At 39.8% G+C, this 16886-nt stretch overlaps 4 protein-coding genes across 7 annotated transcripts in view; 2 read left to right on the top strand and 2 right to left on the bottom strand.

The window, feature by feature from the left end:
* Positions 1–349, bottom strand: part of LOC104812287 (ribokinase-like) — a 2881-nt gene extending 2532 nt beyond the window's left edge. Inside the window, exon 1 of the mRNA XM_010539370.2 lies at positions 22–349. Coding sequence (XP_010537672.1) covers positions 22–234 — 213 coding nt within the window. The 5' untranslated portion in view covers positions 235–349. The remainder of the gene's footprint in view (positions 1–21) is intronic.
* Positions 350–797: 448 nt separating this feature from the next.
* Positions 798–2319, top strand: LOC104812286 (glutathione S-transferase U19-like). Its single transcript, XM_010539368.2, has 2 exons — positions 798–1219; positions 1698–2319. The coding sequence occupies exons 1-2, from the start codon at positions 905–907 to the stop codon at positions 2040–2042; spliced, it is 660 nt and encodes a 219-aa protein (XP_010537670.1). The 5' UTR covers positions 798–904; the 3' UTR covers positions 2043–2319.
* Positions 2320–4702: 2383 nt separating this feature from the next.
* On the top strand, positions 4703–10370 carry LOC104812285 (translation initiation factor IF-2, chloroplastic-like). The gene is made up of 12 exons (XM_010539367.2): positions 4703–6537; positions 6647–6679; positions 6840–6953; positions 7112–7261; positions 7395–7493; positions 7581–7643; positions 7928–8083; positions 8196–8261; positions 8451–8687; positions 9094–9369; positions 9574–9762; positions 9878–10370. Exons 1-12 carry the CDS (start codon positions 5029–5031, stop codon positions 10037–10039), a joined length of 3054 nt encoding a protein of 1017 aa, XP_010537669.1. The 5' UTR covers positions 4703–5028; the 3' UTR covers positions 10040–10370.
* Positions 10371–10633: 263 nt separating this feature from the next.
* LOC104812283 (inter-alpha-trypsin inhibitor heavy chain H3-like) lies at positions 10634–15402 on the bottom strand. 4 transcript variants are annotated; one of them, XM_010539363.2, is made up of 13 exons: positions 14902–15402; positions 14414–14566; positions 14094–14306; positions 13911–14000; positions 13641–13757; positions 13278–13547; positions 13024–13180; positions 12740–12817; positions 12363–12463; positions 11871–12041; positions 11694–11780; positions 11506–11613; positions 10634–11217 (listed from the first exon to the last, which is right to left on the bottom strand). In XM_010539363.2, exons 1-13 carry the CDS (start codon positions 15295–15297, stop codon positions 10876–10878), a joined length of 2283 nt encoding a protein of 760 aa, XP_010537665.1. In that variant the 5' UTR covers positions 15298–15402; the 3' UTR covers positions 10634–10875. The 4 variants fall into 4 exon arrangements, with proteins under 4 accessions (XP_010537665.1, XP_010537666.1, XP_010537667.1 ...); XM_010539364.2 differs by having other exon boundaries at positions 11694–11768; positions 14902–15401; XM_010539365.2 differs by having other exon boundaries at positions 10634–11205; positions 14902–15400.
* Between the last annotated feature and the right edge of the window lie 1484 nt (positions 15403–16886).

Raw genomic sequence — 16886 nt, 5'->3', positions numbered from 1 at the left:
GGGGGCGTCCCCCGCCCCCACCACGACAAGCGGCGGCGCGTGGGCATCACGCGACGAGTGGGGATCGGCGGAGAACGAGAGGATTGGGAGGGCTTTCCGGGGAATTTGACGAAATATTCGAAATGGGTTTGGGTTCACATTGTTGACGGGTCTCTTCGATTGATCAATTCGGATGTTTGGGTGAAGATTCGTCAACTTGGGGAGCGAAATTGCTTTCATCGTCGTCTGATTCATCCGAATTCAGTGTAAAGTTTTTGACTTTCGAGCAAAGCGAGGCACTCACTTCATCGGAGCAGAGCGCTTGGGACAAGGGATGCACCGGTTTGATTGGAAGTTGAGTAATCCGCCTTAACCGGAATAAACCGATAAAACTAATAAAAAGATTACAGTATTTTGTTACCAAACCAAATCCCATGCAAATTTTCCAAATGCCCATCTGTTTACATTGTTTATAGATTATTTTGCAACTTCTTCCACAAATTTCCAGTAGAGACACGGAGTTCAACGACATTAGGTGTATGGTGACGTAAGCAATGGCCTAAGCAAAGCAGAAGCATCGCGATCCTCGTCACTTTTTTTTAATAATTTATAGAATGATAATACCGTATTTTGTAAACATATGGAATCCAAAGTACCTAGATATATGTAAAGGAGCAAAAAAATCAAATAATAAATGGTAAAAGTTTATTTAATTAAGAAAAAAGGCACTTTGTTAAAGGAATAATATTGAGAATGCAAAATTCGATCTGAATTCCAAAACCCTTTTTTTTTCTCTATAAATACCGAAACTCGCCGCTTCTCACTCACACACACCACAGCAAAAAAAACAGAGGAAAATAAACAAAGAAGGGAAATCTCTCTCTCTCTGTCTCTTCATCTCTCATTCTTTCTTAGCTTCGCAACAATGGCGGACGAGGTGATTCTGCTTGATTTCTGGCCGAGCATGTTCGGTATGAGGACGAGAATCGCTCTGGCTGAAAAGGGAATCAAGTACGAGTACAGAGAAGAAGATCTGAGGAACAAGAGCCAACTGCTCCTGCAGATGAACCCGGTTCACAGGAAAATCCCGGTTCTCATCCACAACGGTAAACCGGTTTGCGAGTCTCTGATCCAGGTTCAGTACATCGACGAGGTTTGGTCGGATAAAGCCCCGATCTTGCCCTCCGATCCTTATCAGAGAGCTCAGGCCAGGTTCTGGGCTGATTACGTCGACAAGAAGGTAAAATTTAGGGTTTTGGATTTCTTGTTCTGGCTGGTTTTACCCTTGCTAGTGTCTGCAACACAGAAAAAATCTGAGCTTTAGAACTGGGCATTTCCTGAAATGGAAATTGGTATTACGGATTTTGTCATGTCATGGATTCCATATATATGCATGCACCATGTATGGAGAGTTCATGTTTGGGTCTGATATTGTTGGTACTGACTGGAACTGTGATTTTGCGTGGGAGCTCTGAAACTGGGTTTGATCTTGGGATTAGTTTAAGCCATGAGAAGCCATGGAAATTTCATGATAACGTAATATCTGTAATGAAATCACAGCTTCCAGTTCAGGCAAAACATGTTTTTAGCCATCTGTATGGCATTTACAAACAGTCTTTTAGCTCCAAAGCCTTGCCATCTGATGTCCAAAAGAGATGAACACTATGAATGACCATTGGCATTGATGATATCATGTTATTTTGGACAAATGGAATCAGATGTACGATCCAGCGAGGAGAATCTGGGCGACGAAAGGGGAGGAGCAAGAGGCGGCGAAGAAGGAGTTCTTGGAAATACTCAAGACGCTCGAGTCGGAGCTAGGAGAGAAGCCGTACTTTGGCGGGGACGAGTTCGGGTATGTGGACATTTCCCTGATCGGATTCTACACATGGTTCCAAGCCTACGAGAAATTCGGAAACTTCAGCATAGAAGCTGGGTGCCCAAAACTGATAGGATGGGCCAAGAGGTGCCTGCAGAGAGAGAGCGTGGCTAAGTCGCTCCCCGAACCTGAGAAGGTCACCGGGTTCGTGGCCGAGCTCAGGAAGAAATTCGTGGCCGAGTAGAGAGAGACGGGCTCGTGAGATCGGTCTTTAGGGCAAAGGGTTCGATCTCGATCAGGTTATATACGAACTGCTTGCGTTCTGTGTTCCGTGTCTTGTCTGTGCGTCTTCTGAATAACAACCAAGTATATGTTAAAAAAGCGTGTCTCTCTCTTACAAAACCTTAGATGGTTTCATTAGAGCGTTTTCACGCGTATTGCGTTTTCGATGTGATGATGTTTGTGTTGTTTCGTTTCGATGTTCATGCTAATAAATTCAACGTTTTGGGTTTGTTCGTACATTGATTCAATTATCTTTTGGCAGTGGCGGATATTATTTTGGTAAATGTTAATTTTATAATTTACCAAAAAAAAAAATGTTTGGACCAAAATGAGAAAAGCTGAGAGTGTTTCCTTGGACTTCACGTAATTTGGAAGCTAACATGAAATTAAAATATCGTTTTGGTCCCCCTCCCCTCCCTTCAAGACTCGTGGACACATGAACTCCAAAGATGATATTGTTGGACCATGTCATCTCTCAACTAATATCTTTTATATATATTTCATTTTATATTTTAATATCTAAATACTTTTTTCTCCATACATTCCAATATTTTAATATCATAATTTTTGTACCATCCAATTTTCAACAAGAATTACAGGTATGAAAACACCAAAATAACAATTAATAAAATAGATTAGTATTTTGTTACACTAATGTGATATATTTTTATTTCTAATAATATAATAATTTAATTTTTTTTTAAAAATTTATGTCTATAATAATAAGAATTTGATTGACACTTTAGTGAGGCATCCATTTACAAAAGGGACCACCACAATTGAGTTTCGCATAGCATGAAATGTACAAGAAAAAAACACATAAAATACAATTTCTATTGACTTGTGTACCGTCCCGAATTCGAATTTGAAATTATAAAAAAAATATATAATTTCAATCAAATGATTTGTTTTCAACTTTGGATTAGTCTGAATTTTATGATAAACGGTTATAAAAAAAATTATTTTTGTAGTTATAGATTTTTTTTTCTTTTTTAAGTTTGTTTGTGCAAATTATGGATGGATTAGGGGTTATTGATTGAAGGAATAATAGACACTACTCTATGTAATGTTTTGACAAACGAAAGCGACAAACAACCGAAAACAGTAATGACAAATGAATCCTTGTAACCACCCCCAAACCGGTATTAAAGAAGCTGGATGAGGGATTCGCAGATCGGTTTACCGTCTTGGATCAAAACCGGTATTTTCTTGTGAACCGGGTTCTTCTGCAGGCGCAACGAGTCTTTGCCACTGGAGTCAGTCAGAGTCGTGCCCAACTTCGAACGCTGGGGCTCAAAGCGATCAAGACAAGATCTCATCAGTTTGCCTGTGGATTTAGAAAGAGACGTGGACTTGATCAGATCCATTCTTGAAATCGATCTTTAGTGACACCCGGGTGTGGATTTCGCCTTTTTCTTCTGTTCATGTCTGAGAACATGATCGAGAATCAAAGATCCAAGTAGGGTTGATGAGTTTTCTTGTGGGTTAAGGAAGAGTTGTGGAATCTGAGTATACTCATTCATTCTTGCAATCAATCTTAAGACTCGGTGTTGGAAAAACCACTGCACGTAGATTGTTTCTGTTTTGTTCCATTGAAGTTGTTCCATCAATGTCGGAAAACGAACCGGGATAAAGGAAATCTGTGGTACCTTGTAAGCGGGAAAACTGAATAAAACCGTACATACATGGTCTTCTTCTTCAACGTCGAGATCAAGAAGAGCGAAAAAATTGTCTTCCAGTGGAGCTTTTCGATCTCCCTAATGAATCCCTCGTAATCTGTTTGCATTTTTCTCTCCATTAGGATCGAGCCGAGCTCCAAAGAGCAGAGAATTCTCCGGTTTTCATCTCTCGCAGCTCCTCAAATATCATAGCTATTCTTCTTGACCAGAATGACATCACCCTTCTTACCATAATTCTCGAGTTCACTGTCTTAACGTTAACCCCGAGAAGGTAGCAGTACCCTAGAGCTTGATCACTAGTTTCCTCTTCTTCTCTGAAGTCTCAGACTCATCATCTTCGTTTTGTTCTTTCCCCATGCCTCCATCATCCCATCCATTGTCATGCTTGTTTCAGGAAGATCAGTGCTTCTTAATATGATCACACCACACAACAACGACAATCCCTCAGGATCTTGAGTTTTTCAAGCTGATTATTGGGGGGAATGTTCTTCACAATCTTGGGGGCTTTGTGGGGGCAATGGAGGAATAGGATTGCCATCTGGATATATAGGATTCAGCGGTGAAGCACACAGTCTTCAATCAAATTTCAGCAGCGCATATATTATAAACCACGCATGAGTTCTTGCACGACAGTAAGCAGACATTGAGTTGTTCTTGTTTCTCCCCTTGGGTTCTGTTTCTTTTTCTTTCTTGTTTTTTTTATTATTTGGGGTGGATCAGTCTCGTGGGAGAAATATTAGGGACCGAAAATTTCAGCCAATTTCCTCCACAAAAAATAATTCATGAATAATCGAATTTCTTTTTTTTTCTTTCACAGACAATCGAAAATTATTATTCCTCTTTTTAACGCTTTTCTTGTATGGATTTTCGTATTTTGTTATTTTTTTCTTCGCATTTATATATATATATTTTTTTTCTGTGTGACTTATCGGAAATCCTAAAAAAATTTCAGGCATAGAAGCAGCCACACCCACAGCCTTCTCTTCTGTTATCCCCCGCCCTTCTTCCTCCACTTCATCTCAATCTCTCTCTCTCTGTCTCTAGATGAGATCGCCGCTTTAGGTTTGATTCGACTTCCAACTCCGAATCCCCTCATAATCTTCGGGGTTCTGCGTTTTCTTGCAACCGTTCGTGAGTAGAAGCACCCTCGATTTTCTTCTCTGCATATCCGAATTCTTCGAATTCTCGTTGCTCGAATGAGATAAATTTGGATGGTCTTTTGAAAAAAAGTGTTCGCCTTTCTTTCTGGGTTCTCTTGATTTCGCAGTGATGCAATCGATGCTGGTTCTACTCGGTACAATGCCGTCTCTGGTTAGTCTAGGTGGTGGTGCCGGTGTAAGTATCGTCGGAACTAGTTCATCGGATGCGTCCTATTCGTTAGTAAGGAGGGTTTCATTGTCGAGAAGGAAGTTTAAGGGAGCTAAGAAATGGGTGTGTAGATATTCTGTAACGAGTTCCACTGGTACAGCTGACTTCATTGCTGAACAAAGCAACTCTGTATCCATAGATTCTAACACGTTTAGAGCAAGTAAGGATGATGATGATGGCGAGATTGTGCTTAAGCCGGCTCCTAGACCTGTTTTAAACCCGCCCCCAGCTAAGGGAGGTGGGGTTTTAGGGGCGAATTCGGTGTCCTGGAAAAAGGAACCGTTAGATGAGGAAGAGGAGAGGAATAAAGTGATTGAATCTCTTGGCGAGGTGTTAGAAAAGGCGGAGAAGTTGGAGAATTCGAAGCCGATCCGGAAAGAGGGTAATGGGATTGGAGATGGTAAACCTTTGCAGTCAAATAGCAATCATAGTTTGAGAAATGGTAAGCCTGGGAGTTTAGGGGGCACTAGAAAGTCGAAGACCATGAAGAGCGTGTGGCGGAAAGGGGATTCCATTGCGATGGTGCAGAAGGTTGTTAAGGAATTGCCTAAAGTTGATAATAGAGGAGTTCAAAGGGAAGATAGACCGGAGGAGGAGGAAGGAGTGAAGTCACAAGCAATCCCTCCTCCGTTGAAGCCTCCTCAACCACCTGTAAGACCACAGCCAAAGTTACAAGGGAAGCCTCTGGTTACTCCGCCGCCGATAAAGAAACCTATCTTGAAGGACTCTGGTATGATTTCAAAACCTTCAGCTGTTGAAGGAGTTGATTCTGGCACGAAAAGCAAAGAACGGAAGCCAATTCTGATCGATAAATTTGCTTCTAAGAAACCTGCTGTTGACCCTTTGATCGCACAGACTGTTTTAGCCCCTAGGAAACCTGGAAAGGGCCCTCCCTCTGGCAAGTTTAGAGATGACTACCGCAAGAAGAACGCATCAACGGGTTCTAGACGAAGGATGGTTAATGATGAAGATATTGCTGATGAAGAGACCTCAGAACTCAATGTATCCATTCCTGGAGCAGCCAGAAAAGGGAGAAAATGGAGTAAAGCTAGTCGAAAGGCTGCAAGACTCCAGGCCGCCAAAGAAGCAGCACCAGTCAGAGCGGAAATCTTAGAGGTGGAAGATAAGGGAATGTTGATCGAGGATTTGGCTTACAACCTTGCCATTGGCGAAGGTGACATCCTTGCGTTTCTATATTCCAAAGGAATTAGACCTGATGGTGTGCAGACATTAGACCGGGAGATGGTAAAGATGATATGTCGGGAGTATGATGTGGAAGTCCTTGATGCCGATTCAGTTAAAGTAGAGGATATGGCAAAGAAACAGGAAATTTTCGATGAAGAAGATCTGGACAAGTTAGAAGAGAGGCCTCCAGTCATTACAATTATGGGTCATGTGGATCATGGAAAGGTAGGTTCTACTCACAATACTTTACCTCAAGTTCTGGCCATTCCATGGAGAACAAAATCACCTTTTTCATTTCAGCGGGGTTTTCCTAATGACATTTTTTATTTGGCAGACGACTCTTCTGGATCACATCAGAAAAAGCAAGGTATCCAAAACTTTAATCTTTATCTAAAATAATACGATTTTATATCTCTGCTTATTTATTGACAGTGGGAGTACTCTTTTTATTCATTCTTATGTTCTAATGTATTCTAAGTGTAACATAATTAGCAAAATGTCAAGCTCTCTTATCTGGATATGTGCAGGTGGCTGCTTCTGAAGCTGGTGGAATCACACAAGGGATCGGAGCTTATAAGGTGCAGATGCCGGTTGATGGAAAGATGCAGTCCTGTGTTTTCCTTGATACTCCAGGACATGAGGTAGATGCATATTTTTGTTAGGCTGTTTTTTCTTGACTTGTTCATCTCTGAGTTGAATGTTCATCAATCAAAATACCTTGGCATCCCTCCTCTCTATAGCATGGTTTCTGATGATTGGTTTTGGTAAAAGTATACATTTTTTTTGTATTCTCGTGTAGGCTTTTGGTGCAATGAGGGCTCGTGGAGCGCGGGTCACGGACATTGCAATTATTGTTGTTGCTGCTGATGACGGAATTCGTCCTCAAACGAATGAAGCAATAGCCCATGCAAAGGCTGCTGCTGTACCAATAATCATAGCTGTAAATAAGGTATCTGGTCTGCTTAGCACTTTTTTCCTTCTATAAAGAAATTGGGAAATAAATTCCACTGATTACCTTTCTTGTTCTTCTTTTGCTATGTTAATTCTGAGTTGCTCTCGTTCTGATTATTTTCCTGTATCAGATAGATAAAGATGGAGCTAGTCCTGAGAGAGTGATGCAAGAGCTCGCTTCAATTGGCTTGATGCCCGAAGATTGGGGTGGTGATGTGCCTATGGTTCAGGTCTGATTTTTTACTCTCTTATCCCGTCTTTGCTCCTGGCTCTGGCTCTGTATGTTAAATTGTTAATGCTTTTATTCCCTTTGACAGATCAGTGCCTTGAAAGGGGAAAATATCGATGATCTATTGGAAACTGTCATGCTTGTTGCAGAGGTATGCCTGCTATCGAGCTTTGTGACAACTTATGTGAATCGGAGTTTGCTGCTTCTATTTGTTTAATGTGTTCCTCCCTTTTAAATACTATAAAGTAGAAGTTATGAATTGGTTCACATTATGGCTCTAAATCAGGAGTCATGATCATCTTGCCACATGAAGTGCTTTAGTAAAGAACTAACAAAATCTTTTATCGCTAGGCCTTCCATGCATATTCTTCCTTGTCACTTTTATTTTTCATTAGCTGCTTTTTATGGGCTCTGGCTTTACCGTCATTGTTTCAGTTACAAGAGCTGAAAGCGAATCCCCACAGAAATGCTAAGGGTACTGTTATTGAGGCTGGTCTTGATAAATCCAAAGGTCCAGTTGCTACATTTATCGTTCAGAATGGCACTTTGAAAAGAGGGGATGTCGTTGTCTGTGGAGAAGCTTTCGGAAAGGTTTGTCTTGAATTTTAGTCTTTTGGCTCAATATACATGGCATACTGATATAATAAGATGGCTACTATTTAAGCTCTTGCCCCACCTTCTGTAACTCTGTTGCTGTATATAGGTGCGAGCTCTTTTCGACGACAGTGCTAAACGAGTTGATGATGCTGGACCCTCCATGCCCGTACAGGTTCGTATTTCCATAATCTTTTTCGTTTCCTTCATGCATACACTATTTGAAAATGCATCATAGTCTCTAATCAATAGTCCTGGAAAAGTCTATGCAGCAGATCACGTTCATTATCATGACTTTGGAATTATGTATTTCATTCTATCCATGATTCCGAGATCTGAAAGAGGATCCTCATTGCTTCTGCAGGTGATTGGACTGAACAATGTCCCGATAGCTGGTGATGTATTTGAGGTCATCTCCTCCCTTGACGCAGCACGTGAGATGGCAGAGGCACGTGCAGAGTCGCTGCGGAATGAAAGATTATCAGAAAAGGCTGGGGATGGAAAGGTGACACTTTCCTCCCTAGCTTCTGCTGTTTCGGCAAAGAAGGTGTCAGGCTTAGATTTACATCAGCTGAATATCATTTTGAAAGTTGATGTACAGGTAAAATACCCTTTTCCTTGCTCTTGATATTTCTTGTTACTCTATTAAAGGATTATCCCTGAATACTTTATTTCGATATAGTTTCTCGCAATATACTCAAGACGATACTCTTGCTTTGGTTTAGATCATGTCCATTCCCATTTTCATTTCTTCAACTTTTACTCAAAAAATATTTTGCAACAGCATCTAGTTCTAGCAAGAAACTTGTAGATTCTTCTCTAGACTGGTAACCTTGGTCCATCCTCACCCTCCTTTGCAGACATCATCCATCACAAAATGGCCATATTGTTTCTCTTCCTATTTATTATCATAAACTACTTATTGACATGTTTGTGTTAACATATACCTTTATTCGGTGTTCTCTTTATGTGCATGACTTATCTTACATCATCATTGTAATGATTAGGGATCCATCGAGGCGATAAGGCAAGCTCTGCAAATTCTCCCTCAAGACAATGTAACGTTGAAATTCTTGCTGCAAGCAACTGGGGATGTGAGCAGCAGTGATGTTGACCTAGCTGTTGCAAGTGAAGCCATCATTTTCGGGTTTAATGTCAAAACACCTGGTTCCGTTAAAAAAGATGCTGAAAACAAAGGTGTCGAGATCCGATTATACAGAGTTATCTACGATCTCATTGACGATGTCCGAAATGCAATGGAAGGGCTTCTTGAGCCTGTCGAGGTTAGCATCGGGTTTTTCTAGAACTTTCTGGAGCCTTTCTTCTAATCTAATCTCAGCGAAAATTTGTTTATGGTTATCAGAAGAATATACAAATCAACCCTTTTTTGAACTTGTCACCTTCCTAAGTGAGATTTTCAGTGTCTCCATATGTAAATATTTCGATCTTCCTCCATTTGTTTTTTTTTCGACATGGGTATTGGTTAGGAACAAGTGCCGATTGGATCAGCGGAAGTTCGGGCTACATTCAGCAGCGGGAGTGGCCGAGTGGCTGGATGCATGGTAAACGAGGGAAAACTTGTCAAAGACTGTGGCATTAAGGTCATTCGGAAGCGGAAAACTGTCTATGTCGGTGTTCTTGATTCTCTCCGGAGAGTCAAGGAGGATGTCAAAGAGGTAAAATCTCGAAACTTTTTTGGTATTTTCCCAGAGATCTGATCATTCCGGGATATATACATATATATAAGCTCTGTTTTTAAGAATCTTGACGTTATTACTACTACCGGCTCAGGTGAGTGTCGGGTTAGAATGCGGTATCGGTGCAGAAGACTACGACGATTGGGAAGAAGGCGATATCATAGAGGCTTTCAACGCGGTTCAGAAGAAGCGAACGCTCGAAGAAGCGTCCGCTTCAATGGCTGCTGCAATAGAAGAAGCCGGGATTGGGCTTTAAATCCGCCCCTCATCTCGAGAGGTAAACGAAAAAAACTTTGTAACGGGGAGCGACCACAACTACAGAAACGGGCATTTTCCGGTCGAAACTGAGCTCCAACAGTTGAAGCTTTAGCAGAGGAGACTCTCATGGTGGATTTGGATTCAGCGGTTGAATATCATGGCTGAGTGTTTGGGACTTTATGAGCTTCTCTGGTCACTGTTTGGATCAGTTTGTATGGTAGTAACTTTGTATAGCTAATGCCTTTTTTTTTGGTGGTCGGAACCAAACATCCTCGGAAATGAATTGTAAAAGTGTTTCCTCATATGTGATTGATTATATATTTAATATACATATATAGGCTGAAAGAAAATCGAATTTCTTATACCAAATATTAAGTGGGAAGCTCAAGTATTGTTTAAGATGTAAAAAACAGTAAAATAACATTTTAGTTTCTATGCTATAGATATTACATACAAATCTATTAAATTTTTTGAATTCGTATTTAGATAAAATATATTTGAAAAAATAAATTAATAAATTTATATTTTAGATTTGGGTTTGGATAGTTATAGCCATCCAAAAATGATCACATATTGACTTTCCAGAATCAAATAATATCTCAATATTAGCGTAATTAAGTAAAAAAAATGTACATTAAATTTTGTTCACGTGTTCAGATTTGGTTTGGGAAATTATTTTCTTGAAAACTTGACAACCCTAGGTTCCTCTTTCACTATTACACAATCATTTTACCCTCGAAGCTATACAAAGTTACAAAACATACAACTTTCAATAATGGATCGGACATATATCACTGAAGGGGGCAGTGCGTGTGAAGACAGACATCACTTGTATCAGCCATCATCTCCGGAACAGCAAACCTGGGAGCAACACTCGAAGCAGGCGATGAAGGCGACTGCCGAGAAAAGCTGGGTGAGAACGATAACGCATTGATCGTTTAACTTGGAGCAGCATTGAATACAGCACACGCAGCAGCACTTGTTGCACATCGAGGAGCAGCAACTGGACGCCGCTTTCACAAACATCTCTGCAGCGTCCGGCGGTTTCTGCCCGTTGAAACCCGGTTGAACGTTCTCTGAGGTCGCTGTTTTGTCCCCGAAACCTATTCCTAGGGGTTGAAGCGGAATCGTCCTCGACACCATCTTCTGTGTCTCGTTGTCAACCTGTTGAATACCCTAGCGATAAGCAACAATATGTATGGTTCAACCCAACAAATTAATACCACATAATAACCAAATAGAATTCACTCGGAACATGTTTGGAAGAACTGAGGAGGTTTTGATGGAATGGAACAACAATAATCAATCTGTTCGCTACTGTGCAGTTGGAGAAAGAGCAATCAACATGAACTGCGGGATGAGTGAGGGGCATATTACCTCATAAGACCATCTGACCCGTTAATCCTAGTAAGAGAGTATAATTCCGACATTCTGAAATTTCAGCTAATAGATATGGGCATATACCTTTTTCATTCTGGCTGTCTCTTTGGGTTTTGGTCCTTCAATGTTCTCCAGTAAGATCATTCGAGTATACTCTGATGGTACGCCAGTTTGGATGCTTAATTTAGCAATCTGCGTAGGAAAAGACAAATGAAGAAACCCGAGATGATAAACAAGAAGAGAATTTTTAGGACTGAACCATTAAAGAACACCTTTTCTTGCAGCCCTCTGTCTTCAGAGAGCCACGCCTCAGTAGTAAGCATGTCAATAACATTCTTTGCAAGCACCTGTTTAAGCAGCTTGGTTACACCGGTCAAGTAAAATATCCTCGAATCAACACTTGAAATGTGCAGTCAAGAAGCATGAGATCATAAATAAGGAGATCTTACCTTGTCAAGAAGCATGTCTTTCGCATTTTGCACAGTCAAATCTATGGAAAAGCTGCTAAAATCTCCTAGCAGACCCTTGGCTTTAACATTTTCAGGAAACTTTCCACGACATCTTCCAGATATTATCAATGGACTTGCAGAAGACAGGTCTGGAATGTTTGAAGGATACACCTGTTATAATGACAGAGAACTTTAGTTCTCAAGCATCAACTTGAGAATAAGAATCCATTATTAACAAATTCAAGAAACTGAAGTTTGTAAGAAAAGTGCAGAAAGCAATTTCAGCATGTGGTGTTCAGAAGAAAACCAAAGCAGACTTGGCAGAGAGACACTTAAGCAACTACGTCAAACCATATGCCTCTCAAAATGTGCGTATTATTAGCCCACAACTCACGTTATTGGAGAAGTATGATGAACATATTAAGAAAGCTGAATTAACCATTCTTGACAAGGCAATAGAATATCAAATTCACTGTAAAAACAACACGATACCTCAACTTCATCTAGATTCTGAAGGGGCTCAATTGTTACATTCACAAGGATGGTGGAAAGAGCTTTGTTAAAATGTTTCTCCATCCTTTCTTCAATGTGATCTGACCACCAAAAAAGAAAGTTTAGAACATATAATGGAAAGGGAAGGCCCAAACTTTGCAGTTTTCCCACTTAACCAAAAAGGAGTTGAAAAAACAAAACATAAAAACTAGAATCATTTGCATAAAATAAAAGGATTCAAATTTTCATGGAAAAACAGCTAAATCCAAGTTGTGAAACAATTAACTTTTCAGAACTTCGAAGGCAGAAATCCCACAAAAGTTCGGTCAAATTCTCATGATTAAGCATCATACACAAGTAAAGCATTAAAAAGTCACCTGTATCATAAGCAGCTTCGTGTTGACCTTTGGAAATATTTGCAAGCATTCGCAGGAAGTAGTGATTACAGTATATACCTGAAATATTACAGGGTCACCTAATTAAATAAATGTGTTACAAGTTATGCAAACCGAGCCACCCAAAAACATAAACACTTGAAGATTGAATGGTTATGTCAAATCATTTTTTCACAGTTTGCAATTTTGTCACAATTTATGGAGAGTTAAATAAAACTATAAAAGTAACCATAATCACTAACATAAACAACACGAAAAAAGTTTACCTATCCCAAAAGTGTATATACGTGGATACAAAGATCCAGAACTTTCAAGACGTTTCTTGATTATGTTACTGATGTGTCTCTCGTCTTCAACAGACCCATCAGTTATGAAGAAGATCATAGGAACAGAGCCACGAGTATTGGACAGCATCTCCACTGCCTGGAAGTATTGAGCCAAGGATCAAGGATCACCCAAGGGGCAAGGATGGCCAAAGAGTTAAGTTTCAAAAAATACAAGTGAGTGATGGAAGATGGACCTTTTCAAGAGGAGGAAGCATCGACGTACCACCAGCAGCAACAAAACTATCATTCATCCACTGAATGCTCCTTTCTACAGCCTCTTCTGTAGCCGACTCCATTGATGTCGAAAACAGAGAAGAATTATCACTGAAAGTGATAATGTTGAAGGCATCTCCAGCACTCAGCTTAGATAGCGCTGTGGATATTGCATTTTTTACATCCTCAAGAGATTTTCCGCTCATGCTTCCACTTAAATCAACAACAAATACCACCTCCCGTTTGAACACCTGAACTACACAAGAGAAATCCAAGATTGTAATGCAAATGCACTGTGTGCGTAGGGAACATCCATCGGACCCAAAAAAGTATTAAAATTGGACCTTAGTTCTTTGCTGGCTTCCTGGTATAAGATAGATAGAGAATATGTCTCTCTGATCAACATCATGAACAGGCGGGGATTGAAGAAAAAGCCCACCAACTATGTTGCTTGAAGAAACCTAGGACAAAAGCATACAAATGTTTTACCAATAATATTCAATGAAATATATGCAATTGCAGAATCATAGGACCCTCATGTGTTCAGAGCAGTAAAAATAAAACATCTGATTAGGTCTCGTACAAAATAGGCAAAATCAGGCACATATTTTTACCACATATGAAAAACTGAAGTCGGTGTTTGACCATTTCAGAACATCTGCTTCATATGAGAACCCCAACCTTCCAGCATTTCTCATTTTTTCCTGTAAAACGGGAAGCGAGTAGTAAAGTCTATGATAGGACTTGAGGAAACAGTCAAAATGTCATAAATTAGGTCCTGAAAATCTAATATGCACCTTTAGAGGATGACTGCTCCCTTTGCAGAGAATTTCAGTTCCAGCACCAGCATTAAGATTCAAGTGTATCTTCTCTTTCTTTGAAATTTTCTTTACAGCAGGAGTTACATACTCTGGAAAGTTGAAAGGGACATCGACAGAAAACTGTCCATCCACATACAACAACTTCTGAGACCAAGACATTTTAATACAAAGGTTCGTACCCCCGTCAACCTGGAGACAACAAAAGAAAGGGAAAACAGGTAAAACACAGTTAGATGACAGCGAATAAAAAGTATCAGCTGTTTTAAAAGCACATTCTTACAGAAACTCTCAAACACCTGTGGTATTGTCAAGGTAAATATGTTTGGTTTCAAGAAGCCTCCATTCTCAGGTCGAGCATTTTTCTCCATTTCTTTGCCGTCTTCAGATGTGACCAACTGAGTGGTGTATGATTTTCTGGGGATCTCAACCTCAACACCTAGAACGAAACCCTGTTAGCCAAAGCAGCAGCTTCAGATTGTTAAGCAAACAGAAAAAAAAATATGAAATTGAGCTAGAAACAGCAAAATTCAGACTACTGAAATAGTATCAAATTATCAGATCTTCAACATTTCAGAATTCTTCGTCCTACATAGTCTAGGGTTGCATCCAATTACCAAATTACACTAAATGACAAAGAATGGGGGTCAATCGCTAATCAATCTCTCGATTCCAAATCAAGGTTACGTGGAAGAAACAAAAGCCCATAAGTGCACTAAACAAATTTCCAGATTAAACAGACAAATCCAATGCCAATGTTCGATTTTCCGGGAAACTTTATCCGAACCTGTTCGCCCATGGGAATAGCAATTCGGCAATCACAGCTCCGGCTTCCCATGACACAGTGGACCCGCCACGAACCCGTAACCCGAATCAGAGCCGTGTCGAGGTAACAATCAACCTCGAGCTCAACTGCGTTCATCTGCAACGGGATCAGAGCCGGTGGATCGCACCTCCCATGAACGTGGGGCTGGTAGCTCGGAAGATCCGGATTATCTACGATTGCCGGGTCGGATATAACGGCGTAAACCATCGGGGCCGTCGGAAGATACGCCGTGGAAGATGACCGCTCCATCACCGGCGACGGGAGCGGTGCCGCCGCAACCAACCGGTCATTGCCGAGATAAACGCGCTTGGCGAGCTTGAGGCCATCCTCGACGGCCTTAGTGAAATCCTCCGCCATCTTCACACAGCGGAGAGACGGCGAAATCGATGATTGGGTTCTCCACTCGGTTTTCTATTTTCCTTTCCTTTCAAATCGGAAACGACGTTGAACGAAAGAGACGGATCACTTTAAAGTCGGGTCCTTTTTTTCCAGCTAATATATCCGTTACAGTTAATTTCCTCAACAAATAATAATGAGAACAATTAATTTTTTTTTATTATAATATTTGTTTTTTTTTTCCATTTTCCAATGGACACGACACATGCAATGCACCGATAGGTGGAGTTAGGGGTGGTCAATTCGGGTTTCGGTTCGGGTTCGGTTCGGTTATATTCGGTTTCGGTTATTTCGGTTATAGAAAAACTATAACCATTCGGTTTTATATAAATTTCGGTTCGGTTCGATTCGGTTATTTTTCGGTTCGGGTTCGGTTCGGTTTTGGTAAAAAGTTCAATTTTTCAAAGAAAATTGTCGGTTATTCTCTCGGTTTTTTCGGTTATTTTTTATTCGGTTCGGTTTCGATTTCGGTTTTTCGGGTTTAAGGAAATCATAACCGTTCGATTTTGATGTCGGGTTCGGTTCGGGTACGGTTATGTCTTATTCGGTTCGGTTCGGTTCGGTTATTCGGTTAATAACCGAAATGGTCACCCCTAGGTGGAGTCATGAAATTATCTTTCCAAATTTCTAACGGTCAAAGATGAGTATGAGATGCAAAAGAACCAATATAGCCGTTGTTGTCCGAAAATGTTTTTTTTTTGTCCGAAGAGTAATTCAATTATTTTTTGTTGGCATTTTGATAATTATCGTTTGTCAATATATTTTTCTCAATGTAATAAAAAAATCTTATAGTGGAAATAATTTGAATATGATAACTTACGTGTTAATTAATTCAAGATTGGTGGAATCAAATCAAATAATCATACTACGATGACATATATTTTTTAGTTATCTCATGTTTTTTGTGTAAAAAAGAAATTTTAATTTGTATTGTTGTTTATTAATAATTAGAACTTTAATTGGCCGTTACAAATTTTAAAAAACGTATGGCAACTCCAACGTCTCTTATTCAGTCCCACTATTTGACATATTTATTATTGGTATTGGTATTGTAATATTTAGTGGTGACTTGGAATATTATGGTGTATGGAATAGTAATTTTGTATCTATAAATCTATATATATATATATATATATATATATGTGTGTGTTTTATATCAACACCACATCCACCGCCGCATAAAAACGCTACTGATTCGTACATGGCACGCCCAGTCCTGCTTGATGTTACGTCGTCGAAGAATTCTGTTGAGTATCTGATTAGAGATTTTAATTTTGGTTTTCTTTTTCTTTTTTTCTCTTTTATATCGTTCGTGTTAAAAATAACTTTTCTGAAAAACATTGAATCTGGATTTCAGTTATGTGATGCACGAGTTGGCACATAACCCTTCAACTGGCTCAAACTTTTCCTAGATTCTCCATTAGGTTTTGTATCAAAGTTTACACATTTGAATTGGATGTTGATTCAGAGTATTAGAAAAACGCATGAAAAAGATATTAATAAATCATAATTCTCCAACAAATTAATATATAATGTTAAATGCGTTAATA

Source organism: Tarenaya hassleriana, unplaced genomic scaffold (assembly GCF_000463585.1).
Source record: "Tarenaya hassleriana unplaced genomic scaffold, ASM46358v1 Cleome2, whole genome shotgun sequence".
NCBI lineage: Eukaryota > Viridiplantae > Streptophyta > Magnoliopsida > Brassicales > Cleomaceae > Tarenaya > Tarenaya hassleriana.
The sequence above is the reverse complement of the archived record's forward strand: the minus strand, read 5'-3'. Positions and strand labels throughout refer to the sequence as shown.